The 27,663-nt window shown below is 30.9% G+C and overlaps 1 protein-coding gene across 1 annotated transcript; it reads left to right on the plus strand.

Annotated features, from left to right (window-relative positions):
* The first annotated feature begins 503 nt into the window (after positions 1–503).
* On the plus strand, positions 504–27,655 carry LOC111001171 (NADP-dependent malic enzyme). The gene is made up of 12 exons (XM_022270921.2): positions 504–676; positions 3,312–3,489; positions 4,593–4,751; positions 5,384–5,565; positions 5,957–6,137; positions 7,344–7,472; positions 13,936–14,118; positions 14,409–14,631; positions 14,906–15,048; positions 15,544–15,714; positions 22,778–22,901; positions 25,146–27,655. Exons 1-12 carry the CDS (start codon positions 648–650, stop codon positions 25,304–25,306), a joined length of 1,863 nt encoding a protein of 620 aa, XP_022126613.2. The 5' UTR covers positions 504–647; the 3' UTR covers positions 25,307–27,655.
* Positions 27,656–27,663: the final 8 nt, after the last annotated feature.

The raw sequence follows: 27,663 nt of genomic DNA on the forward strand, positions 1-27,663 counted from the left end.
TAAATTTCATTTCCATAAAATTTTGTCATGTTATACATAAGTAATCAGTAGTTTTCTTTCGCGCTTATTTTGAACTTTTTAGGCAAACACATTTTATTGACAAAAATAACTACTAAATATTTTAAAATGCGAGTATTATTATATAAATTATTGTTATTAAAGTAGGTTTCTTAGTAAGGTGTTTCCAATTTCAATAATAATTATATTAATTAATAAAAAGGTTCGCGAAAAATACAACGTAATGAACCTATGTAAATAAATACACGACATCATTATTTTAACAAATTCGAGATCCAGTTACGATATTTCTTCGTTTGCTATTTTTAGCTAGAATTTTGAATAAGACCTAGCATAATAAAAGCCGTCTAAAAAGACGGTTTTTATTATGCTAGGTCTTATTCAAAATTCTAATCTGTGAACGACGTGAATCTTTGGATTTGCAGATCTTTTTTTGAGGCAGACTTTACTCTATTCTCTATAGAATTTTGAGGTTTACAATAATTTTATAATCTATGGGAATTGGGAAGCCGAACTTCCTACCGTGCTACACATGGAGGACGTTAAAATATTTTAAAATAAAAATTGTAAAACAGTGAGCGATATTTCTGTGGTTTTGTTAAATTATAAATGAAAAAGAATCTCTGAAAATGTTTTCTAATATTTCCAAATCCTTGCTGTGAGTATAGCTTCTCGTTTATTTTTGGAGTTTACATAACGTGACACCTTTATTTTGCCCAATTTGTAATTAGATTTTTATGAACTCCAGGTTGCCATGGATTGGCTTTCTAGAATAATATACTTTGGATTTTTATTTTATAAATTGTTCAAATAACACATTCATTAGACATTGGATTAGAATCTTTAAACTAGATAAAATAAATAAATTTTATAAAAAAATACATGTCTTTATAACATATAATTTTCAATTTTTTAATTTTAATGTAACGAAGTGTTTATAAATAAATAATTCTTTTATTAATAAATAAATAATTAGTAAGCGAATGCGCGTAAACCATATTGTCCTCAATTTAAAAAGTTTTTTTTTTAAATTAAACCTTAGGTTTGAAATTATTGTTCTTCAGGCTTCTAAACCTCAATTTATATTTATTTATAAATAATTGGAATCGTGTGTGTGTTGTGTAAGTGTACAAATATATTGTGAATTTTTAAATTTAATGATATGTTCAGTGATTATTCATTTTCTTAAATAAAAATGGATTTTAATTTTTAATTAATATTAACATAGTTTATATGTCTCAATGTTGGAATTATGATTACATCAAAACAACTGTAAAATTGACTGGATGTTGTTATTGCTAATACATATATAATATTGTTGTGTTCTTTAGATTTGTAGAGGAGTATTTATCCTAATATACGATTTTGTAAGCTAATCTTCTTATTTTTGGCTAGTGCTATTTAGTCATTCTTGGCAACAGCAGTGGACATGTAACTCAAAATATATAATATTTGTAGTTACAGAAATAGAATATGTTTTTCTTTGTTTACTAATATTACTATTTACACAATGCAAAAGTCTCTATGTAGTTTTTGCCAATCATAAGTAATTTACCTAGTGCTGGTGTTATTATAAATTTTATATTTAATTATAAACTACAACATAGCATGTAAAATTATAACAGTTTATATACAATTTTGTAACGGGTGATTTCTTATATTTTTGTTTATATAGATAGTAGCTGATTCTTAGACCTACTGAATATGCACAATAATGTTCATAAGAATCAGTCGAGCCATTTGGGAAAGGTATTGTGACACGAGAATATTAAATATATATAGAGAGAGATAGGCTTTTAGATCTTAAGTTTTGGATAAAGATGTTATCAAAAATTTTATTTCCTATACATAAATAGAGGGTAGGTAATTATTTTATAATGATTATTAGGAGATATTTAATGGGAAGGCCCAAACCTATTTATTATCTTCCAAAAAGTCATTGATTATGTATAATGGATACTTTGTTGTACAGGTATATGAGTCACGATTCAACAAATAATTTACATGTTTATTGATGACGTGTTTACTAGTGATGACGAAATTGTAATGTACGTACTGGACCAAAAAAAAAATTTATATTGATGGTATTGTACAACTAATTAATAAACCTGCGCGAAGCAAATGCTGCTCTAAAAATGTATGTTTCTGGTTTGAGTTTGAAAAAGTTTGTGCTGGGGGTTCAGCAGGGTTTTTTTATGGCAATAATTTTAATTTTATGTCAGTTTCAAGTAAAAGGCAGGGAAACTACATGGGAGATAAAATAAACAAAGACATCAAAAGGAAACAAAGGGATAAGCTAGTTATAACCCAGCAGGTTTTCGACGATACATTCTAGTAGTGATAGCAAGCGTGATGAATTGGTTGACTCCTTATAAAATTATGATAAATTCAATTTGTTATCAATTATACTTAAATCTGGATAATAATAACTGTCCTAAACTCAATGTCATGTAGCTATAAGCGCGAGACATTTAACATTTTTTTATAATTTCTAATCCGAGTAATACAGTTACAAATGAGATGAACCGGTTTTAATGCAAACAAAACCGAAAGCTATTCAAATAAGTAAAATGTAAAAAAATTGTACTGACTTTATGAGGCAAAGATTTTGTTTTCGAAGAGGAAAAACAGAATATTAATATGGCGTCAATTTATTAGTTTTAGGCTGCGAGTTGTATGGGAAAAGTGGTCATATGTCTTTATATGGGTAACCGAAACAAGTTTTAATCAAATAATATTATTTTTACAATCATATTGAATTGTTACTAATTAAATTTAGTTAGTAGTTACATTCACGTTAAATAGTGGTTTCCTCTGTATTTGAGCGAGGATCACTAGACGTGTGATAAGAGACAAGATAAATTGAAATTTTCATTTTCAATTTCAAACTCAGAGCGCGGGATAATTAAAAATATTCCAATGGATAAATGTTCAGTTTTATTTCTAAATAACACCCGGAAACTAGTGATTAGCGTGGATAGGTCACATGCCCATTAAAATATAGTTGACGAAATTAGGTTGTTCCTTGTGTTTTAATATGTATTAAAATTATACTAGCTTTTTAAAATCAGGTTTTTGTAACTTAATTTTTGTGATTATTTATTTTATTTGAAATGAATAATCTATTATTAGGAAATTATAAATCATTCTTAAAACGAATATATGTAATTAAATTTAAAAAAATACTACCGTAAATGTTAATTAACAGTTACCATAAAATTTAATACACATAACTGAACCTTACTTGATATATTTTTTAATCTGGCAGAAGATTTAATCCTCGATTGTTTTAGATGCAGCACAAACGCTATAGGCCCGAATCGGGCTCTTGCGTACGCACTGACCAAGTGTCCAGTGTTCCTAGAACCAACTGTATCGCAATGCCGGAACTACCACGAAGTAACTGGGGACATTATCTGTCCGAACATGGTTCGAGGCATCGACCACCTAAGAGACCCTCGGCTCAATAAGGTAAGGCTCAATAAGATATACTCTTTAAAAGACCTTATCAACTCTGGAAATTATTAGGTGGGTGGAAAAGAAAGGAAAATTCGTTTATTTTGGAACATAAGATCATCATGGTATCACTTATTCCAAGTCATTAAATTCGAGCCTGTTGGCATCCCTTCTCATTGGCAAAGAAGAGAGAGGGTGTTGGCCGAGAGAAAAAGCTGAAGTAAAAAACTCTCGGTACTCTTTTAAAAAAAAAAGCAAATCATTAAACAATTCTACAATATTTAAAACAAATATAGCAAATTAATTAGAAGTAGCCTGCCTAGCACTAGTCCCAGGCCCTTTTATCAACTAGATAATCACTAACTTTATAGTAAGCTTTAAGTTACACAGTTTTTCTTTTATACATTTATTAAATTTAATAAAAGGGAGAGATGAAAGAGCCGGTCAAAGGCAGAGATAATAGAAACGTCAGGGCGTGGAGAAGGGAACATTTTTATGTATGCGGGTGGGTTAGGACTCATTTTGATATGTATACCTTTCGACTGAAATCTTTCTACATTATCCTAGTTCCTGATAGTGATTTTAATCAGTTTTATGTGATGTATTAAAAGTTATTTTGAATTTTTTTACACCGGGAACAGCTTCACAAGAATTGAAAAGAGAGACATTACCCTGATTAAGGCCTATTACGTTTGGAATTTGGTTATTTCAACGTTTACCGAGCCAATTAATTTTTATACGAGGTTGGCAAAGTTTCAATTAGTTATTTCGTTAACAGCTTTATGTTCATAAACTTTCTGCTTCACTGAAATGTAGAAGTGTTAGGTCTGTATAACTGTTCCAGTCATTTTATACTTGCGGCTTTGTACAATTTTCTTATATATAATAATACTTCCTTCTTCTTTCTACTTATTATTCAGATGGGATATGACCAAAGTAAAGGATTTATGATACAATTTAAAATTTTCGTGTAGTAATAAGATAACCAAATATCTATAACTCGCATTTTTGCATGACGATTTTTCGATTCATGATTCACAGATAGTTTACACGACGAATTCATATGTCGTCTTGATTTTTAAGATTTCTGAGCTAGACTTCATTGGAATATCTTTTAGGGTCTTGCATTTACTCTGGAGGAGCGTCAAGCCCTCGGAATCCACGGTCTTTTAGCAGCCAAGTTCAAAACGCAAGAGGAACAGCTGGATATTTGCAGAATATCTATTGACCGATACGAAGACAATCTCAACAAATATCTCTACCTTGTTGAGTTACAGGTGATTAGACGTCGTGAAGGTACCAGTTATTAATTATTTACATTGGCCGATTACTTAAGCATTTAACGTTAAATTAATGATTCTTCTAAACATTTGACATATACGCCCAGTCTTTTCGCTAAATGTCTTATGTTGTAGAACGGTGCGTAAAGAGCATCATCTCTTCTATGCACTGTCATATTATTAGCTAAGAATAATTACTGCTTAAATAAAATTTCTTTTTTTCTGCTATAACACATTAATGAAAGTAACGTAACCAAAAAAAGCTAAGAATTGTTATCGTTTAGTAACGAAAGACGTTTTTCGTATCTTCCACACAATTAAACACTTTTGGGTGTCCAAACTATAGTAAAGTTATATATATATTTATTACTATTCTGTTGTACGATAGATATATATTTCTATAGTTCGGATTTACATAGGTTACTGCTCCACCAAAATGTATGTACATACTGTATCTGCGAAACGGTGCGATTTATATGCTTAAGTAATCGACTAGAACGGTTTCATACGGGGATACTATGCATGTTATTTTGCGTTATTTTTTTATTAAGTTCTTAAAAAGCATTATTACAAATTGTGTTATATTTAAGTTGTAAAATATTCGATAATATGTTTTTTAATTATTACAGGATCGAAATGAGAAATTGTTTTTCCGTCTTTTGTCGGAGAATGTGGAGAAGTATCTTCCAATTGTGTACACTCCAACTGTCGGACTCGCTTGCCAACGATTCGGTCTCATCTATAGAAGACCTAGAGGCCTCTTTATTACCATAAACGATAAGGGTCACGTATTCAATATACTTAAAAACTGGTAAGTGCCCCTTTTTTATATGGTACCGCTACCGGCTAGTGACAGCGATTAGGTTAAACTTGTTTCTTTTGTATTTGTACTAAAAGTATTATTATCTTTTAAAGAAAACACTTTTTTACCGGATTGAAGCTATGTATTATTGTAAACTTATAATTATTTAACCTAAAAATAAATTGAAATTCAACACCTTTTGTGTTTAATATATTAATCAAAGTCACCGTGACCACGCACGCTGTAAAGCGCGCGAAAAGTCGGATGAATTAAAAATTTTGTTAGTCTGTCTGTCTTTAAATACTATATTTTTTTATACAACAATTTAATACTTAAACACATGACTATCATTTTATTGCTTAACTAATGACACTAATATTTTTTATATAATTTCTATTAGGCCAGAGCCAGATGTAAGGGCCATCGTATTTACGGATGGCGAGCGTATATTGGGTCTTGGTGACCTGGGCGCGTATGGTATGGGCATTCCCGTGGGAAAGTTGTCCTTGTACACCGCCTTAGCTGGAATTAAGCCTCACCAGTGCCTTCCCATCACATTGGATGTGGGAACCGATAACCAGGTAATTGAAATATATCAATTTTAAAAATTGATTTTAATATTCGTTTTAATGTCTTTAGCTATTAGGTAATTCCTCCTCTTGTACTAATATAAAATAAAAATAAAATAAAATACGTTTATTTTGGAACATAAGATCATCATTGTATCACTTATTCCACGTCATTAAATTCGAACCTGTTGGCATCCCCTACTCATCGGCAAAGAAGAGAGAGGGTGTTGGCCGAGAGAAAAAGCCGGCGTAAAAAACTCTCGGTACTCTTTTTATAAATATATAATATGCAAATTTTATACGATCACTTTCATAATATCTTTAATGGAAATGTTTTGCGTGCATCATTTGCATCCTTTAATATGAATAGGGCTTGTAAATTTTCAGAGTTATTTGTTAAATGTTTAATTCGAAAGAAATTATAATCATTCATAAAATACAGATAATATAGAGAGAACTTTGATAATACAATATATTTTTGTTTTGTTTTTAGAAGTTGTATATGCCGACTATGTATCAACTTTTAATGGTATTAATCTTAGGGCTTGCCCACCTATAAATTTACAATGTTTGCAAATGCAAGCTATCCAATATCGATCGAGTTTGTTATTTAGCATGAACTCAAAGCTATAAAGGCTGCTTATATCGTAGTTCAAAATTATATCTTTTCAATATTGTATTTATGAATTATTTATAGATAGCAGTGTATGCCATTACAAGTTATTGAAAGTATTTTGATAGATAACATATTGATAACGCGTATTAATTTACGCGTGCGTACTGTTACTCTTTCAATAGCGATATTGATTGTGATCCCTTCAGAAATGTTGTATCACCTGATTTCAAGGCCCTTCACCGAAATAACACACAGATTCATTTTCAGCGCTGAACAAGTGAAAAACTATTGAAAAAAAATGAAAAAAATTATTTTTAAAATAATTTCAAAGAATTAAGTTATCGCGGAAAATTGTTTACGGTTTTGTAGGAAGAATTGCTCCATTATTAGAAAAATAAGATCGTCGAATTTTATCCTGACTTTTTTATGTCGATACTGTTACGATATAGTTCGACTCATAAGAATCAAGAATAGGTTTATTATTTACTCTAAAATTTTACATTAAAATGATAGCTGTCAGAATTTTACGGAATTAAAAATCAGTATAGCTGGATTTATTTCCTCTCTATTTATCCTCTATAACTGGTAAATATATATCACAGGATCTATTAGAAGACCCGCTATACATCGGGCTTCGTCAAAGGCGCGTGCGAGGCAAGGAGTACGATGAATTCATTGACGAGTTCATGGAGGCGTGCGTACAGAGATATGGACAGAACACTTTACTCCAGGTCAGTTTTATATGAGTTTTATGTGTGAAGATTATTTAGACAACTAAAACCTTTTAGTGTAATTTTTAAAGAAATGACTTTGCTTACGACATTGGTTATCGCATTACAGTTTTGGTATCTAGTATTTTTACAGTTTGTTATATATTACAGCTATTTAATAGAAAAAACGATTACACATTCAAACACAAATATCAAACGCAGGTAAAAAGATTTATTATCTTAAATTTACAGTTATTAATACTATTTATAAAAATAAACGAGATAAACTGCGCAATCCCTATACCTGGATAATTCTATAATTAATTAAAAATATAGCTATATAATAATAAAACTGAACTCTTGTAAATTCAGCCACAACATAAATCTATCTCCATAGAAGGTACTTAATATTTTAAAATGTTTACACAAAATACAGGTTTACTATTACTTTATTTTGAATTAACGAGAAGCACGTAAATTATAAAGTTGATATGTTGTACGATGCATTGATCCATTGTAAATATCTTCTAGGTATTTATTTGAGTCTCGGTACGAATGTAAAAAAATTAATTCGTATACGTATTTAAGTCATACGGACAAAACAATGCAATCATCAATTTACGCTCGGTTGAAATTTAATAAAGTTAAACAGAAGCAGAATACTGTAAAGTATTAAAGTAAATAAAGTATCTGTAAGTAGCAAAGTATTGTTTAGTCATGAACGAAATAAAAGCCAAGAGGCTGATTGTTGATGGTAAAATTAAAAAAAAAAGAAATATTTTTACTTAACAAGTTACTTTGAACATCACAAAGTATTATGTTACTTTTGTACTTTGTTTCTGTGCTCGTTTTTATACTGTATCTATCATAATACCTCGCTATTTCGTGTGTAGTCCAAATATTAAACGGTACATTGAATCCAGTTTTATAGCTTCGTCCAGACAGTAGACGTGAGCTTTTTGAGTCAGACTTAATATTTTACTGCTCGTATATTGAAATGGCCCGAGTTTAATGACATGAACAGTTTAATTTGTATACAATACATAATAACAATAATGATACAGATATGATTTGTGATGTGCCAGCTGAAAGTCCACTTATGAAACGAAACTTTTTTTATAATAAAATTCGGATATTATTATTTTCCAGTAGGTGAAGCACTTTAATAAGATATTTCTCAATGTTTGTATACGTATATCTTTTTTTTCTGGCTGGTCAGTCACTATTGTCTGAGTTTCAATTTGATAACGTATATGAATTAACTATGTTCCACATTGTAAGAAACATGCAAAATTAAATTGCGTAGTGGGTGTAATCTCGTTTATTGCAATGCCAATAGCCATGCAAGGCGCCTAAGAAGGGTTGTATAAGTAGATGTAAAGCGATTCTATCTAAATATATCAGAGTAAGATTTTATGAATACGAAATGAAATGGTTTTATTTCATACAAGTTTTAAGAGAAATTTCATTGCTTCTGGAGGTTCTCAAAAATAAGATGTTTAAATAAATATTTGAGGTACGACTTTACGTATAAAACTTTTTTAATGGTAGAGTTACTGAAGTAAATCAATAATGCTTTCCTTTGGTACGTTCCTCTCTTACGGCCCGAACTCAATAATTAATCCACAGAAAGAATAAGACTGTGACAGTCGATCGATCTCCTATCTGCATCCCAATAACCAAACCCCATACAGACAATCCATATTTGGCAACGGATGCTATCTCTTCTCTGTTTACACTCATAATTGATAATCAATATAAACCAAATAAAGTAAATAAAACCGTACAAATAATATTAAAATATACATGTCACACTTTTATCAATATTTGGATTAAATTGTCTATGTCAGATGGTCGAAATTGGATTGAGATAGGTTATTAGGTTTGGGAGTTAAACTATTCTAGATGTATTGGTGCGGCAATGCTTCGATAGGCATCAGTATTGTTCACTACTATGAAACTTCAATGTATCAGGTTATCAAAAACAAAGTTTCTGTACAATTCGATATTGTGTATTGTACGTGGTAACAACTCCAATATGTATTGTCTGCATATATTGATATTAGAGACACATAGACCTCTCATAATGGGCTTGCAATAATGGTCTCGCTAATTGCATGGTAAGGTGAGAATGCGTTTATTTACGTAATATTGATAATGTTTTGTAATTTGATATCGATTCTTGGCATATCAGTTTTGATACGATAGTCATAAATCGAAATTATCAGGAATTTCTAATGTTTGTGATTTTCCGTTACCAATTTTTTCTTCATCGAGATTTAAATGATCATCATCGACTTATGAAGGATAAAGGCAATAAGAAAAAGAATTCGCGTTACAATATTTAGATTGTTTAATCGCTTTATTTTATTCAAAAGTCAAAAATCATTTATTCATATAGGTAACATAATGTACACTTATGAACGTCAAAAAAAAAGAAATATACATTAAATGAATCTAATTTTACATTTACTGCTAGTTCTCAAATCAAGGGCGTAGAACGGAAGAGAAGAACTGGCAATAAACTCTTCGTAAGGATAATGCCTCATAAAGTTTATGACAAATTATAAGATTACACAAATATTTGATGGAGTTATAAATACGAAACGATGCTTTCGACTTTAATTAAAAACCTTGTTAAGTTTGTTTTCCTGTTTAGTAACCTAACCTGTTCAGTTCCTAATATTTCGTGGTTAACGCTAGTATCGTTGATATTCTAAATTCATATTATCATGGGAATTTTAAAAATTAAAATAAATTACACTATTTTATTGTGAATAAAAGAAGACATCCTAACTTTTTAGCTCAAAATTGTAATCTCTTTATATATAATACATCTTTTATCTTTAATTTTTATTTAATTATCCTAATATTTGTAAGACCGAATATAAGGAAGTTAATAAAGCATGAATGCTTCTTTTACCTTGTGATTATTCAAAATAAGAAGCTATATCCGGTTTCTTCTCTATTTAAATGTACAATGTGACATGTCTATTATCGTAAATGAGTCTAACCTTGCATTTAATATTACAATTACATTTCACCTTTAGTTTAAAATAACTAGTCACGGACATCGTACTCTATTAGACGTAGTAGTATTACGTATTAAATGTAAAAATTATTTTATGATTTTTTTCAATTTCGTACCTACTACAAATATTTTTAAACCAATTTAATTGACATTGTTTACCTATATTTCTATAAAAAGTAATAATATTGGTTAGTAATAACTTCATAAATGTGAAAACCGTTTAAATAATGAAATAATCCTGCCCCTTTTGGAAAATTCTGGGATTAATTCCACTCGATTTTGTTTTGGATATAGTCGTAAAAACTAATGTTTATTCAGATAATACCTTTGAAAGAGGTTGCTCATATGTCTAAATTTAAACACATGGATTTGTACCCCCATCGCGTAAAAGCTACCATATTAATATACCTTACCATATTGTCTTATGGTACACAGGAATTTGGGATATGAAGGATAATAATATCGTAATAATCACTTGCACTACAATATGATTAAGGAATGAGTGAAGTCTGTTTAGAATATAACTGAATCATATGAGAGACCCAATACACAATATTGGGGTCAACACGGGAGATGTCACATTTATTTCACTTGAATTATATCAACAGCAGTGCTGTGGATAACTGCATACACCTGCATTTACGTATGATTTATGATACTTGATCCCATTAAGGACCCCAACTAAAGCGAGGGAGAGATATTTATACAATGACCATGAAACTGGAACCAAGGACGACAGGATTTCGTTGTTAACACTACAAAATTTTGATTGCATACTTTGATACAAATTCTTTTCGTCAGCGTGTGTTTCGTTATATGCATTAACATTATTGACGTCTTTCATGCTATGTGTATCTATATTTTATTGCATCAATCGTTTTAATATTGCAGAGTAAAAGACAATCCAAACTAAAAACCTTTTTCATTGTACAGAGGTATTTAAATCAATATGAAAGTAAGCTTGTTCATAAATCGAAAAAGAAAAAACGCAGGGTGTTTAAAGCCACATTTAGAATGTTATGGTCACAAAATAATATATAAGCTATTTTATAGAATTAGATAAGGGTTGTTTTAGATATACATGCCTAGTCTCACGCCCTGCTATGGAATGCAATTAATATAGTTGCATATCTTAAAATAGATGTCACTAGCCGAGTACGTATTGTGGTAGGTCGCGTGTTCGTTTTAAGCCATTCATTTGTGTTGTATAACAACATTTTCTGAGAAAATCATACTGTAAAATTTCAACTCCATCATCTTGAACTATCTTTCGAAATCGATATCGTACTTTTTGCGTCCAACTTCGAACACCTATTGCTTCGATGTCCTTGGTAACTCCATCCCACCAACGCAACCTGGGTCTACCGGGTTTTCTCGATTAAAATTTATTATGGAGTAAATTTTTCTTCGCAAATCTTTGTAATGTTATCATATAATATATACTTTTAAGCGTTTATGATATGCAAATTTCAACGTGGTCTTTTTTACATACTATGTATTAAATTGCCTATATCTTGCTAATGTTTCATTGCTTGCCTCATTTACGATTCATTTAAATTTCCTGCTTATTATTCAAGATTCGTAATTTACTTCTACCTTTTGACATTGAACCGTTATCGATCTGCGCCATCGTTTAGGGATTTAGATAATATTCACGTTCAATACTGATAAAAAATAGTGGTCTAGGCTAGGGACAAAACTTTATAAATTTATTTTAATTATCTTTTTATAAATTTTTAATTATTACTATGTAGGTTAAGATTATTATTTATACTGTATCAGAAATAAGATTTTAAATTATATTTAAAAGGTTCAATTTCCTTTCAATAATAAAGCGAGACTTCTTGTTAGAAATATTTTATGCGTGATTAATATATGCTTAGAACAGTTGCAATGTTTGTCAAATAAGGGCTGAAAAAACAGTAACTTAAAATTATTTGCCTGAGAAAAAACATAACACATTATTACGTCTTCAAGATTTATAAATTTTAATAAAACCATTTTTCTCAGAATCTATAACTCTTATTGATAAAAACTATTTCTATTAGCACACTAAAGAAATGAGTATAGGTTATTGATAATTTTAATTTTAATAATTGATTGGTCCCGGACGGTTATGATGGATTCTAAGAATATGGTTCCATTTGGTTGATAATTCCAGCCAACTCATATAATTTAAGTAGTTAAGCCAAATTGAACGTAATTGTCCGAATACAGTAAGGCGAAATCAGTGTGAACCAGATACAAGTAGCTATGCGTCACGGTCAAGGATTTGATTATGTAAGAACCATGACGTTATTCACGTTCACATCACTTTTTGAGTTTTATTTTGGTAATATTATACTTCTTTATCTACTTGAGACATGTTTTGTCTGTTAGACATTACTTATATAGTTGCAATGAATCCCAAATTAAAATATCATGGCACAGTTCTTTATTGTCTCTATAATATTTGCAGTTATATTATCATGAATAATAATGATATTTTTCTTATCGAATAAGAGAGTGCTTCACATGAATTACAATCTAACAAATACAATAATTATTGCTAATAAGTAATATTATGTACGACTTAATTTTCTACAAAGCTAGTAAATAGCTTAAACTAATTTAACTAATTAACAGTCTTAGTGTTCTATAATATTTTGATGTTCGTGTGTGGAGATACCGCACTCTGAATGGTTTAGTTCTCTTTTGGCTTCTTATTACTGACGTATCAAGAAGTTGGATTGTCTCCGTATTCACATGGCTAAGTCGCCTATTTAAGTGAGCTTAGACAAATCGTTTTACGTCCGAACCCAATAATTAATCTACAAATTGTAAACAATCTGAGATCAGACCGAGACAGTCGATCGATCTCCCATTTGCATCCCAATACCCAAACCCTACGAAGACGATACATTTTTGGCGACGGATAGAATGCAATCTCTTCGTTCTTTACATTCATAAAAACCAAATATAGTAAATAAAACCGTACATATAATACATATAAAATATACATGTCTAGGTTTAAAACATATCAAACAGCTTTTGTAAAACCTGGTGTAATTTAAAATCTTAAGATAGGATATTGGCACAGATGAACTGTCATTTTCATACAAAGATCTATCCATGGATAGCTTGTATCGGCATATGGCTATTACAATCCGGCGATTAGTTATGGGTACACTTTTATCAATACTTGGACTAAGATGTCAGATGGTCAAAAATGGACTGAGATAAGTTATTGGGGTTTGGCGTTAGCGTATTTAGGACTGTATTAAGATCCTTATGCATACAAACAATTCACCGTCATTGACAATGCTCCGAAGTACTTTGCTCTGGTACCGCACTTGATTTTAAGTTGCTTTTTGCTGAACACAAAGCTGAATGCTATTGAATGACAATTGGTTAGCAATACATAAATTAGCTTTACTTCGTCTACCTATATCTTTCATGTTATAACTTTTACAGTTCGAGGACTTTGCGCTAGGCAACGCCGGTCGTTTGCTAGCGAAGTACCGCAACAAGTACTGCACCTTCAATGATGACATCCAGGGCACGGCCAGTGTGGCAGTTGCCGGTTTGATGGCCGCCATTAGGGTGACAAAGCGGAAACTCAGTGAAAATATCTATTTCTTCCTTGGTGCCGGATCTGTGAGTAATTTTGCAAAGTAATCTTAAGTACCGGTTTAGTTAGGTATACAAAAACAAGGTATTACTTTTTTTGCCTTTAAATAGTGATACGCATAAATATATGATTGGTATGATAATGGTTTCGATTTCCGATTATTTTGTGTGTAAGTACCATAATGTTAAAAAGTAAAAAAAAATACATATTTAGTCTAAGTAAAAGAAAAGTCCTGAATAAAGACCCTTATTTAACTATTTGTGAAAATATTTTACTGTAGTTGCAGGTATGTGAGAAAACTCTTTCCTAATTTCAGGCTGCCAATGGTATTGCAAATTTGACAGTTGCTGCAATGGTCGCCGAAGGTCTTACAAAAGAACAAGCCCAGGACAGAGTTTATATGTTTGACGTCGACGGTCTGCTATCGACAAGAAGAGAAGGAGGCGTACCTGAACACGCCAAGGCATTTGGAAAGAACATTGCGCCCGAGAAGAGCTTTGAGGCTTGTATAGCGAAGATCAAGCCTAGCTGTCTTATTGGTTAGTCTTATTTTGGTATATTTTTAAATAACACTTATGTTATGTGTTTTATTGTTGTTCACACCGAACAACTTATAGTCATAATGCTACTATTAAAAAATATCATAACGACTAATATTACAAACTTCACAACTTTCTATAAGCTATTTAACGCCCGAAATAAAAACACCAGATCTATTAAGATTCATTATTTACCTGATTGGGTAGTTATATAAATATATAAAGAAACATTGAGTTTCCGAATTTTGGGTGTAACCCAGTGTAATTTTTTCAGGTTGTTCGACGGTAGGTGGCGCTTTTAATGAAAATGTGTTGAGGCAGATGGCTCAGAACATTGAGCGCCCAGTTATCTTTGCGCTATCCAACCCCACCAGTAAAGCGGAATGTACCGCACAGGATGCATACAACTTTACTGACGTAAGTTAAGTTTAGAAAGAAGTTTTCTGCTATATGTATAAAATTTTCTTAATTATATTTAAAAAAAAAACAATTTTATAGTACTTTTACTGTACATGAATAAATAAGTCAGTATTTGTTCAATAGGACATATGTATATAATTTTTATAAATATTTATTGAGAATAAGGGACAATCTCTTGCAAAGTTTGTTTTGTTCGATGACTTCCTTACTTAGTACAGATATGTCATGACTTAAGTTAACTTTAGAAAGAAGTTTTCTGCTATATGTATAAAATTTTCTTAATTATATTAAAAAAACAATTTTTATAGTACTTTTACTGTACATAAATAAATAAGTCAGTATTTGTTCAATAGGACATAATATGTATATAAGGGTTTTATTTTTATAAATATTTATTGAGAATAAGGGACAATCTCTTGCAAAGTTTGTTTTGTTCGATGACAGTTTTGTCATGATACTGCCATAGAAATCGTAGATAACCGATATTTCCAGGGTCGTTGTATCTTCGCTTCCGGATCTCCCTTCCCCCCCGTACAATACGACGGTAAAGAGTTCCACACAGGTCAAGGAAATAACTCGTACATTTTCCCGGGTATCGCGTTAGGCGTGATCGCGACTGCTACTCATCACATACCCGAGACTATGTTCCTTACTGCTGCGAGGGTAAGTTGGAGATTTTTTAGCCAAAAATTTAATTGCGACTAATAAAAAAAAACAAAAAAAATACCTACTTTGTACTTGTGCACGATTATATATATTGCGAGGTGCTGTAACCACAGCATTACCGTCGCCGGAACTAAATATTATATGCGATTATTGTAATTTTATTGTATGTGTAAAAAACTCTGAGTCTAAAAGAAATAGAAGATATTATTGTCTTTTATTAACATAACTTTTACACCTTTAAAGAAAAGCAAGGACGGTGACCACGTATGCTGTAAAGCACGTTAAATTTAAAATTATGTTTAAATAATTATAAAGAAAATAACGACTCCCATTTGTGTGAGACGTGGTCATCTTTATGTTTGAATTTGCCGCGTTTCGCACAGACTCGGGTTATCGATGGACATGACATATTATATGACATAACAACATGAATACTCGTTGGTCGGGATTCTAACCTAAAAGTATCGAAGATTGAAGTTTTGAATTATTGGTTTGAAGGTTATTGATTTTAATAGAAAATAATAAGTAAATCACCTGGAGTAAAAACTTTTAATGTTGTTTTCTGTTTTTATTGCAGGTGAGACTATTCCTAGCTGTCTTTTGTAATTTTATCTTGTGAACGGAAGATTAATAAATGAATCTGTTTTTATTGCAGAAACCCAACTGAGTTTTTATTTCGAGAAGGAGTGTTATATAATAACTTTATTACAAAACAACATTATTGTGAATACTTCGTGAAAATGGAGAAACTGAGGTTCGACTTTAAAATGCGAGGAGCGTCAGATGGGAAAACTACAATATTGTGCCTAACCTCAATCGGCACGCCGGATGGTCGTTCTTTTACAGTACCGGATGAATACCAGCCAACAAGTTTACACAAAGAATTAATAACGTCTCAAGTGTATGGCAGAGTGAAAAACACGTTGGGAAAAAGAAACCAATTCAGGAAAGTTTGGATAACTTTAACTGAAAATATGAAAAAAGCTTACTTAGATGAGGAAGGTAACTTATTATTTGAAAATTTTTATTTAGAGGAGATTCCAGACAAGATAGCTGAAATATCTACCACAAGCACGTCAGAGGACACAATAAAGAAGTTGCTAGAAAAAGTTCTAGAATCCAAAGAACAAACTTCTGAAGTTAAAAACTTAAACAAAATTGCTAAAGATTTCATGATTGAAAAATTTGATGAAAAAACGTCCAATGCCAGCCAATGGATTGAACAATTTGAAAAAGAATGTGTTCGCTGTGTAGTGGCAGAAGATAGGAAAAAAATTGAGATTTTGAAGTTTTTTCTTGAAAAAGGTAGTGCTGACTGGTACACATGCATGATTTTAAAATACTCTATAGAATCAGAATGGAACAACTGGAAAAAAATTTTTATTGAAACTTTTGGGAACAAAGGTTGGTCTCCTATTAGATATGCTTTTAACTTCAAATATCAATCAGGTTCCTTGCTTGAATATGGCCTGAAAAAAGAGAAGTTACTACTTCAAATCAGGAAATCCATGGATACTGAAACATTGATTGATCTTATTGCTATCGGTTTACCAAATTATGTATCCGACAAGATTGACAGAGGAACACTTCAAGAAACTCAAGATCTTTATAATGAAATATCTAAATTAGAACACCTTGTGAAGAAAAATATGCATGAAAAAAAAGGAAAACCTTTCTGGGATAACAAACAAAAGAAAAACGAAGACAAAAATCCATGTGAAATATGTGAAAAGGCAAACAAAGGGAAGCGTTTTCATTCTGAATCAATTTGCTGGTTTAGAGAAAAAGAAGATAAAAACAAAAAAATAGGATCATTTAAATCAGTTAACAATTCAGAACTGGAGGTGGAATTAAATACAGAAGATCCAAAAAACTGAAAGTTCCACCGTTAATAAAAATCAAGCTATTACTAAATGATACATTACAAATTTCTGGTATTTATGACTCAGGTTCAAATGTATCATTGATAAATGCAAAATTATTAAAAATTAAAGAAGAAAATATGGAAAATTCAAGAAAAATAAGCTTGAAAACTATTAACGGTGCAGGAAAAACAAAAGGTATGATAACCCTAAAAGTGAAAATTTACAATATTGAAAAAATGATAAATGTGTTTATTGTGGACAGTGAGAATTTCAGTTATGATTTTTTGGTTGGTTTAGACAGTATTGAAAATTTTAAATTAACCCAGACTGAAGATCTAAGGATTATTCAGAACAAAGACTTTCAAAAACAAGAAAATGAAATTTACTTAAATAAAGAAGCTGAGAATCACACAAATGTCAATATTCCGGCTTTGACAGTTGACATAAAAGAAAAAACATACAATCCAACAAAATATGAAATAAACTTCAACAATCATCTAAATACTGATGAATTTGAGATAATTGTGAATCATTTGGATATGTATGAACAGTTGGAAATCGACAAGTTGTTAAATAAATATAAATCTGTATTCGCCAAAGATAAATATGATATTGGTAGTGTTAAGGACTATGAGGCCCATATTGACCTAATGGAAGAAAAATACTGTTTTAAACGACCTTACAGGTGCACATTCGAAGATAGGAAAGAGATAGAAAGTCAAGTAGCTAAGTTATTGGAAAAAGGCCTTATTGAGGAGTCATACAGCCCTTTTGCTGCTCCAGTTACTCTAGCATTTAAAAAAGAAGAAAATAAAAAATCAAGAATGTGTATAGACTTCAGAGATTTAAATAAAATTATAACTCCTCAAGCACACCCATTTCCACTGATTGAAGATTTGATAGTAAAAAGTGTGAACTGCGAATATTTTACAACCTTGGATATAAATTCTGCATTTTGGTCAATTCCCCTAAGGATTCAAGACAAACCTAAAACCGCATTTGTAACACAGGAAGGACACTATCAGTGGACCTGCCTTCCTTTTGGATTGAAAACAGCACCTGCAATTTTTCAAAGGATATTAAATAATATAATAAGAAAATACAAACTTACAGATTTTGCAGTGTCTTTCATCGACGATATATTAATCTTCTCACAAAATTTTACACAGCATATACAGCATCTTTCAAGACTATTGGAAGCAATTCACAAAGAGGGATTTAGATTAAAATTTTCAAAATGCTCATTTGCGAAGAATCATGCAAAATACTTAGGTCATATTATTGAAAAGAACTCAGTTAAACCACAGGAAGATTACTTAATTGCAGTGAGGAACTTCCCAGTCCCAGAAACAAGAACAAATGTAAGACAATTCCTTGGGAAAATAAATTACCACCATAAATTCATCCCACGCATGGCACAAATCTCAGATCCATTACATAATCTTCTGAGGAAAAATGTAAGATTTGTTTGGTCGAAGGAATGTCAAGATTCATTTGAGAAAATTAAAACATTGCTTTGTTCGGAACCGGTTCTAAAAATTTTTGATCCAAATTCACCAATTAAAATTTATACTGATGCAAGTATCAAAGGAGTTGGAGCTGTGTTGAAGCAAGAAGATGAAAATAAAAATTATAAACCTGTAGCATATTTTTCGAAAAAATTGAATGAGGCACAAAAGAAAAAGAAAGCGATATACCTAGAATGTATAGCCATAAAAGAAGCAGTGAAATATTGGCAACACTGGCTGCTTGGGAAACAATTCACGGTATACACGGATCACAAACCTCTAGAAAACTTGAACATAAAATCTAGGACAGATGAAGAGTTAGGAGACTTAACATATTATTTATCTCAATATGATTTTACGATAAAATACAATCCTGGAAAATCAAATCAAGAAGCAGACTGCCTAAGCAGGAATCCTGTTTTAGAACCAAATGATAACACAGACGACATCCTGGAAGTCGTAAATCTTATAAGTCTCGAAGACATAAAAAAGGACCAAAATGAGAACATGTCCTTTAAAGAAAAAAAGAAAGACATTGTATTAAAAAATGGCATTTATTACAAAATGTTAAAAGGAAAAGACAAAATACTATTGTCTGAAAACCTCAGTAAAATATTGATAAAAGAAATACACGACACTTACTGTCATTTAGGAAGATCACAAATGATCAATAAGATAACTCCATTTTATTCAGCAACCAACATGATAATGAATATAAAAAAAATTTGTGATAATTGTTCTATATGTCAAAAGAACAAATCAAGAAAAAAATCAAAATATGGGTTCCTATCACATTTAGGCCCAGCTACCTACCCATTCGAAATTATGTCCATCGATACCATTGGTGGATTTGGGGGTTCACGATCAACAAAAAAATATTTACACCTTTTGGTTGATCACTTTACTAGATACGCTTATATTTTAACGTCGAAAAACCAAAACGCAAATGACTTTATAAAATTAACAATGAAAGTGACAGAAAGTAACGATATAGGAACAATACTAACAGATCAATACCCTGGCATAAATTCAAAGGAGTATAAAAAATTTTTAAAGCAGAAGAACATAAAAATGATTTTTACTGCCGTAGACGCCCCATTTTCAAATGGGCTTAATGAAAGATTAAATCAAACTCTGGTAAATAAAATAAGATGCAAAATAAATGAAAACGAGAATAAAAATACATGGTCATCAATAGCTCAAGAATGTGTTAGAAGATACAATGAAACGGAACACACGGTTACTGGATTTGCGCCGAAATACTTAATGGAAGGTGAAAGTGTCAATATTTTGCCCCACGAATTGAAGACAAATTGTACGAAGGAAGATCTAGGAAGAGATCGACAATTGGCATATGAAAACACCAAAAAGTCCCACAATCAAAATGCAGAACGATACAACAAACACAGGAAAGAAATTACATTGAATGCTGGGGACTTGGTATATGTGGAAAATGGAAACCGCCTCAATAGGAAAAAGCTGGACGAAATAAGAATCGGACCATACAAAATACTAAAGAGAATCTCAAATTCAATCTATGAGGTTGATACCGGACACAAGAAAACAGAATCAAACCTTTTTCATATAACAAAAATAATTCCGGTGGCTGACGATACGACTTGACGAACAATCACATATGTGTTATGTGTTTGTTCTCCTTCGGGGGGGGGGAGATATAAAGAAAATAACGACTCCCATTTGTGTGAGACGTGGTCATCTTTATGTTTGAATTTGCCGCGTTTCGCACAGACTCGGGTTATCGATGGACATGACATATTATATGACATAACAACATGAATACTCGTTGGTCGGGATTCTAACCTAAAAGTATCGAAGATTGAAGTTTTGAATTATTGGTTTGAAGGTTATTGATTTTAATAGAAAATAATAAGTAAATCACCTGGAGTAAAAACTTTTAATGTTGTTTTCTGTTTTTATTGCAGGTGAGACTATTCCTAGCTGTCTTTTGTAATTTTATCTTGTGAACGGAAGATTAATAAATGAATCTGTTTTTATTGCAGAAACCCAACTGAGTTTTTATTTCGAGAAGGAGTGTTATATAATAACTTTATTACATAATTATAATAATACATAACTTCAATCCGTTAAAAAAGTGTTTTTCTTTAAAGAAAAGATATATATTGACATATTATTATGTTAATAAAATATTCGAACCCCAAATTAATAGCTAGTAAACAATAACACTTTGTAGATAATATGTTAGTCAAAACGGCGTAGTTTTAAGTAACAGATTTCGAGTTAGTCGAATATATCTACAGTCAAAACCTTTATGACGTCGTTTAGAACACACTGGTTGACCAAAATCGAAGTTCCCAGTTGAATTCTATTGTATTAATTGTGTCTTTATAACAACGTCATCGGCTGTTACGACTATTGGTTTTTACGACCAAATATAAGTAGTGCTTTTGATGTCGTTATAAAAGATTTTGACTGTAAAATGTTAGGAAAATTAAAATTGTAGTTCGCCATTTCTAATACTTTTAATAAATCCCCAGAGACTTTCTAAATCCCTTTTTATCATTAAGTTAATATAAATAAAAATCAGTAGCTTAAAGTAGAGTTTTTATATCTTACACTCGTTTAAGCTAATATTTTATGTTACATTTTACTACAAAAAGATTTACAAAAGGGAACAAACAAACAAAAACTATTCAATACATTTAACTAATTGCGATACAATTTATTTAACTAAGCTTAATTTGGTTGTGTTGTATGATAGTGTAGAAGTGTGGGTATGTATGTACGTGATGGTGTGTATGTGGGGTGTGCTCATGATGTAGGTGATTTTACGCTATGGATATTTTTCATACACACCACATTCCGCAATAGCCTAAACAAGTCAAGGCTTTAAATAGTGGTCATTGTATATTCGGGCTGCGCGATACAAAACTGAGTTTTTTGCATAGTTAGTGTTGATGTGAGGAACATGAAACAAAATACGATTACGAGTCTTGTAGGCAGGAACAAGGAAGGGAAACTTTTCTAGAAGGGAGCTGCAATTAATTTTATTTGAGATAATGTCATGTAGTAGCAATAAATCATACTGTTATTGACTATATTAACTATTTAGTTTGCATAATATCAGTTATGGAATACATTCTTATCAGTCAATCTCGTATGATAATGGAAATCTTAATGTCATTTATCTTATCATTGATAACAAGTTATTTTTAGATTTAGTTGAAATTATACAATACACTGTATTTGGTTTTGAATATTATCAATATTTTTTTCGTTGTTTTATAAGTTATCTTCGATCAAAAATTTATTTGATTTTTTTATACTAACTATAAAAATTTGTGCCACGAACACTTTTTTCTGTGTATTTTCATTAGTTTTGGGTAAAGGTTGTTAAACTAGGATCGACACAGGATTTTTAACCGACTTCAAAAATGGTTAAGATAACCTCTCCAACCTCTTTGAACTGTCCACAATTTTTTCGCAAATTAAGTGATCATTTTACCCTTTAAATAATGTTTATTTGCAACTAAGTAAACGGTGGCAAGTTTCCTAAAAATCGGTGAAGCCGTATAAGAGATGGGTACGACGCATTTTTTTCCTTTTTAGTAGACAGTACATCCGTTATTTTTTTATAAATTGTATTAAAAAAAAAGATAATTTCCATAAATTGTCTTGGTTTAATGTTTTGAAATATGTGCATTACAGACTCTTGCAAATTACGTGAGCGAGTCGGACTTGGCGATTGGACGCATCTATCCCTCTCTCTCGGAAGTCAAGGAGGTTTCTCTCGCTATTGCAATTGAAGTCGCTAAGATGGCGTATGATGAAGGTATGTTACTATTATTCTGTTAAGATATCAATATCTTTTGACATACAATTTTTAATAATTAATTAAAACATGAAAATGTAGATTACTTTTCTTTACGGTACAGGTTTATTTGTGGTGTACTTTACGTGTTTAAATTATGTTTATATATTAAAAAAACAGGCAGTGTAAAAGGAGCGCCATCTCTTGTATAACCTGTTCTTCTCAGAACAAGGCCTCCTGGTAGTTTTGCGAACGGATGGCGTAGTTTTAGCTCTTTCGCGAATTTTGTAAACGTTTTTGACATTCATAAGCATGCCCTAAGACGCATCTTAACTGTATAAACCAATTTTGATTTTATCAAAATCCAATATGTTTTTGGAATAATTAATAACCTAGTTCAGCCAGTGTGTTACAAATGAAAATGAAAAAAAAACATTTCTCCCGATAATTTTTTTAATTTCCTAATGGGGTTTCGACAAATTCTAGCTTTATATTTTTCTGGTCTTCGAGAGACGAATTCGATACACCCCATTCCATATTGTAATTTGATTGTGAACATGGCGCAAAATCGAAAGTAGTGTTAAATAATATACGTATTCCAAATTCGAGCAAATTATTTATTTGTTTATCTTAATTGAGGGCTGCTTTATAATAACACTATTATATTTATATTTGATTTTATTTTTTATTAATTAATCCGTGACGTATTTTATTAACATATAGAGCCAAACAAAACAATTATTTATTATGATGTCGTACAATGTATACGAAGAATCATATTACTCATTATAATCTTGTTCATCGAAACGGTAATTGCTAGAAATATAAAATATGAATCAGTTTGATGAAAAATAATGTGACCAATACTAGATACCCTGGTAAACTGCATTTTAGCAAGGTTTTGGTATACCTAATCAATATAAACCTTTAAGAACTATAGGTTCTGTGCTTTTTGCGGTGTGTAAATATAACGATTTTGCCGACGAGATAACGCGATGTATTATTGCCTATGTACATATCACTCCAAGTTAATTCCGCTAAAGTGTAGCGACCGTACGACCAATATTAAGTATTTATATGAAAAAAAATGGTTTAGAATAATGAAAAAGCTTTAGATTTATCTCCTTATATGTACTCAGAGTGTGGATGCGCCTACCCAAAACCCGTCGATTTCAAACATCATATACAAATACGTCAATACAACTGCCATTACGAGCCCCAGGTACCGGACATTTACAAATGGCCAGAATATTCCAAACCAGACTATTCCGAATGCGAAGGCAGACAATTTCCGAGCCACTAACATTTTAGTCGCTAGAAAAGGTTTCTAAATGCGTACTAAGATTAATAGTTAGTGATGCTAGAAGTATTAAATGATTCGTATTTAGAAGTATAGAAATAATCTATGTATCTGCTCTTGTAGTTTTTATTTGTGGCATAACTTAATAAATATTTAGAGAAATGTCTATGTCCTAGCCAACTAGCTTACTTAGCTGTTTAACTAACCTGAAAGGAAAGGCCTGAAAGATATTTATCCGTAGCGTTTGTACCAACATTCAAGATTTGACATATGACATGCAAAATATTTCTTTTAAATTAAATTTTTTGAGTCAAATTCACATTATTATTTTCACTACACTCTTCCATTGTACTTGTTATTTTGGAAAACACCAACAAAGTTGTGGTTTGCCGACGCCATATTGACAGTTTGAAGAGTTCCGTTTCTAGTTTGAGAGTGGCAGAAATTGGAATTAAAATGCAAGTAATGAAACGTCATTGATCCAAGTCATTTGCCTAGCTGTTTAATCAACTGGCTGAATATCTTTCAGGCCGTTAGTTAAACGGCTAGGCTGTTAATTGAACGGCTATTTAAGCTAGTTGGCTGCGACATCTACATTGAAATAACGTTTTTAAAAAGCAAATTCATGTTATATTTTTGATAGGTTTGTTTTGTATTATTTTTATCTGATTGTTGGGGAGGATGTAGAATAATTGTAGAAATCAATCTATAGTTTATGCCACAGCATTCAATATTAAATAAAATATTCACGTATTCGAAATATAAATATTACAAGTTACAACCATAATAAAGTTTATACCGAATATTGAAATTAATGACCCGTCTGGCTCATTTAGTTTCTACTTTATGCGGTTGACATAAAGTCCATTATGCTACGCACATATTCGTGTAAAACAATGCAAATGGACTCGTAAATCTATTACGCCACAGCTAAACAAACTAAGGCTTATAACTTTTTTTTTCAGGACTCGCCTCCGTCTACCCCGAACCGAAGGACCTTTCAAAACATGTCTCGAGTCAGATGTACAGCTTCCACTACGAAAGCTCCATGCCCGTAGTCTGGGATTGGAAGCCCGAAGAGAAATTCAACGTAAGACCCGTTCAACCTGTGCCCAAAAATATTTAATGCGACTCTATTAACAAATCTGTGTCAGGACTATGGGATTTTGTTAAAAAATTATTAATTTTTGCATGTATGACAAAAAAGAAACTTTTACAGAGAATGATTTATTTAATCTGAAATCTATAATAATATAGAAAAATCGTGAAAGTGATTATAGTAAAAATCATATTGAAATTTTCAGTATTTAGAAAGATTTGCGCGCAGAATTTTTATTAGCCATGAAATATTGTTAAAAATCGTAAATTTGTCTAAATATAAACTATTAAAATATTAATAAGTAAACGCTTAAATTGAAGGTTTTTATCTTAAGTATGAAAATCAACTAGAAATTAGGAAATTATATGCCCCAATAATTAATTAAAATCCCTAGTTCTGACACAGATTTACTATGACATAAAAAATTTAAAGACATTGATGTTCCGTGCCTCTTAATGGGGTTTTTTGTGTCCATTTTTAACAGTATACACAAAGTATTATATACCTCTAACGTAGAAAATACTGTAATCTTTTTAAATTTACTCGACAGCTTTGAGCGGTATCACACTTGAAAAATTAAAAAAACAATTAATACTAATAATATTCTCTAACCTCAATATGATAAATCTACTGTAGATTATTAACATTTTAGTACCCCAACTTAAGTTTATAATTCGGCTTGTATTAACGATGAAAAGAGAGATAAGACCATAGACACGCTAGAATACAGTCAAGAGAAATGACATGTTCCCAGTGATTTTTATAAGTTCTTTAAGTTTCCTGAAAGTGTGTTACCCCTCAAATATTCAAGTTTAGAAAAAACTAGCCGTATCATATAAAATTCAATAATTTATTATAATGCATTTACAACATTTTTTTTGTCTGTTCAAATATTTATTTAACTTCAGAACCTGTACTATTTTATTCGTTATTTTTGTTCGTCATTCTAGTTAAAGATTTAGTAATGTCTTAACTCTATTTTAAATATGCAAGCTTTTTATTACCTATCGCATTTAATGTAATAATGGGTAAATACAGACAACTTATAAAATTGATGCTCGCAATAATCGTAATGAAAAGTAAAATGAATACTTGGACAGTCTTCAAGTCTGAATGCGATAGTTCGCTAGCATTTCTCATAGCCGGGTTTTCATGGCATAGTTTTACTAATTTGAATAGCTGTTTGAGAATTGACTTAAAATGTATTCACAAAAACATATGTAGTATTAGTTGTCACGTGTTTTAGCTTCATAACGACGTTCAAATCGATGTTAGTATTAAATCGTGGCCTTGTTTTAGCTTATTCGCGATCTTCATTATCTTTCTGTTTAGTGTGTTTCCGGAAAACAAAGGTTGTAACCTAACGTTGACGCTTTTCTAACTGTATTTTATTGTTTGTTATTCATTTACAATACTTGCAAGTATTATTTTTCTTTTTATCTGTTTTATTTTAAGTATAAATGTTTGAAGTATTATTTATTATCATACAAAAATGTATTAAATCAATGTCTAGTCACTGCAGCATTATATTAATTTATACCTGTATATGGATAACAAAATTATAGTGAAATTTTGATTCTCAAAACTCCAAGAGTTGTTTAAATTCTACCTCTTATTTATAATGGGAAACATGATTGCGAATATTATATATTTCGACTTGAAATAGTATTTAATTGTGTTCAGTATTTTACGATATATCGCTGGGCGGTAGTTGACTATGTTTCATGCTGAACAGCTGTAAACAATGATACACCTGGTGACTAGAATTAATATATATAATATTATTAGGAAAATTAAATTTTCAAGCTCTTGGTACAGTCAGTTTTCAACTATTGACTTAGCTTGCATCGCTTGGTTCTAATTGGTCAACGATTATTGACCAATGATAGTTAAGAGAAACGATCTTTGGATTCGTTTGTCATTATTTCATAACATAATTCTAAACTTTGATCTTATATATAAGTTATCAAAGTTTCTGATAATTTTTATTACTACATTATATAACTTAACTACAGTACTGCCAATATTTTCACATGAATGAAATTTATACGACGTTACGTAATTGAGTTTCAGTTGTTCAGTGTTAATCAAGGTTTGTTATGTTAACTTGTATCTATAGATACAAAGTGATTATGTTGCTGTGACGATAGATAATACGGTTTTGAACTAACATAAAAAATATTTTATTTGAATGTTTTAATTTCTAATATAATGTCGCTTTCCTGTATTTGTTTCGTTACCAGGGTTTACTTTTAAGTACATTAGGTCAATTATATTATGTTCATTCTCATTGTTGTCCTGTCTGGAATGAAAGTTGTATGTTCTTAGTTATAATTGTTAAATACGAATGGATGTTATTAAAATGTTCTAAACCAATATCGTTT

Source organism: Pieris rapae, chromosome 19 (assembly GCF_905147795.1).
Source record: "Pieris rapae chromosome 19, ilPieRapa1.1, whole genome shotgun sequence".
Classification (NCBI taxonomy): domain Eukaryota; kingdom Metazoa; phylum Arthropoda; class Insecta; order Lepidoptera; family Pieridae; genus Pieris; species Pieris rapae.

Coding starts and splice junctions, on each gene's coding strand:
- LOC111001171 (XM_022270921.2), top strand. CDS start 648: ATGTTTTCTAATATTTCCAAATCCTTGCT. Junction 6,138..7,343: donor ATGTGGGAACCGATAACCAG/GTAATTGAAATA, acceptor TATATATCACAG/GATCTATTAGAAGACCCGCT. Junction 22,902..25,145: donor TAAGATGGCGTATGATGAAG/GTATGTTACTAT, acceptor TTTTTTTTTCAG/GACTCGCCTCCGTCTACCCC.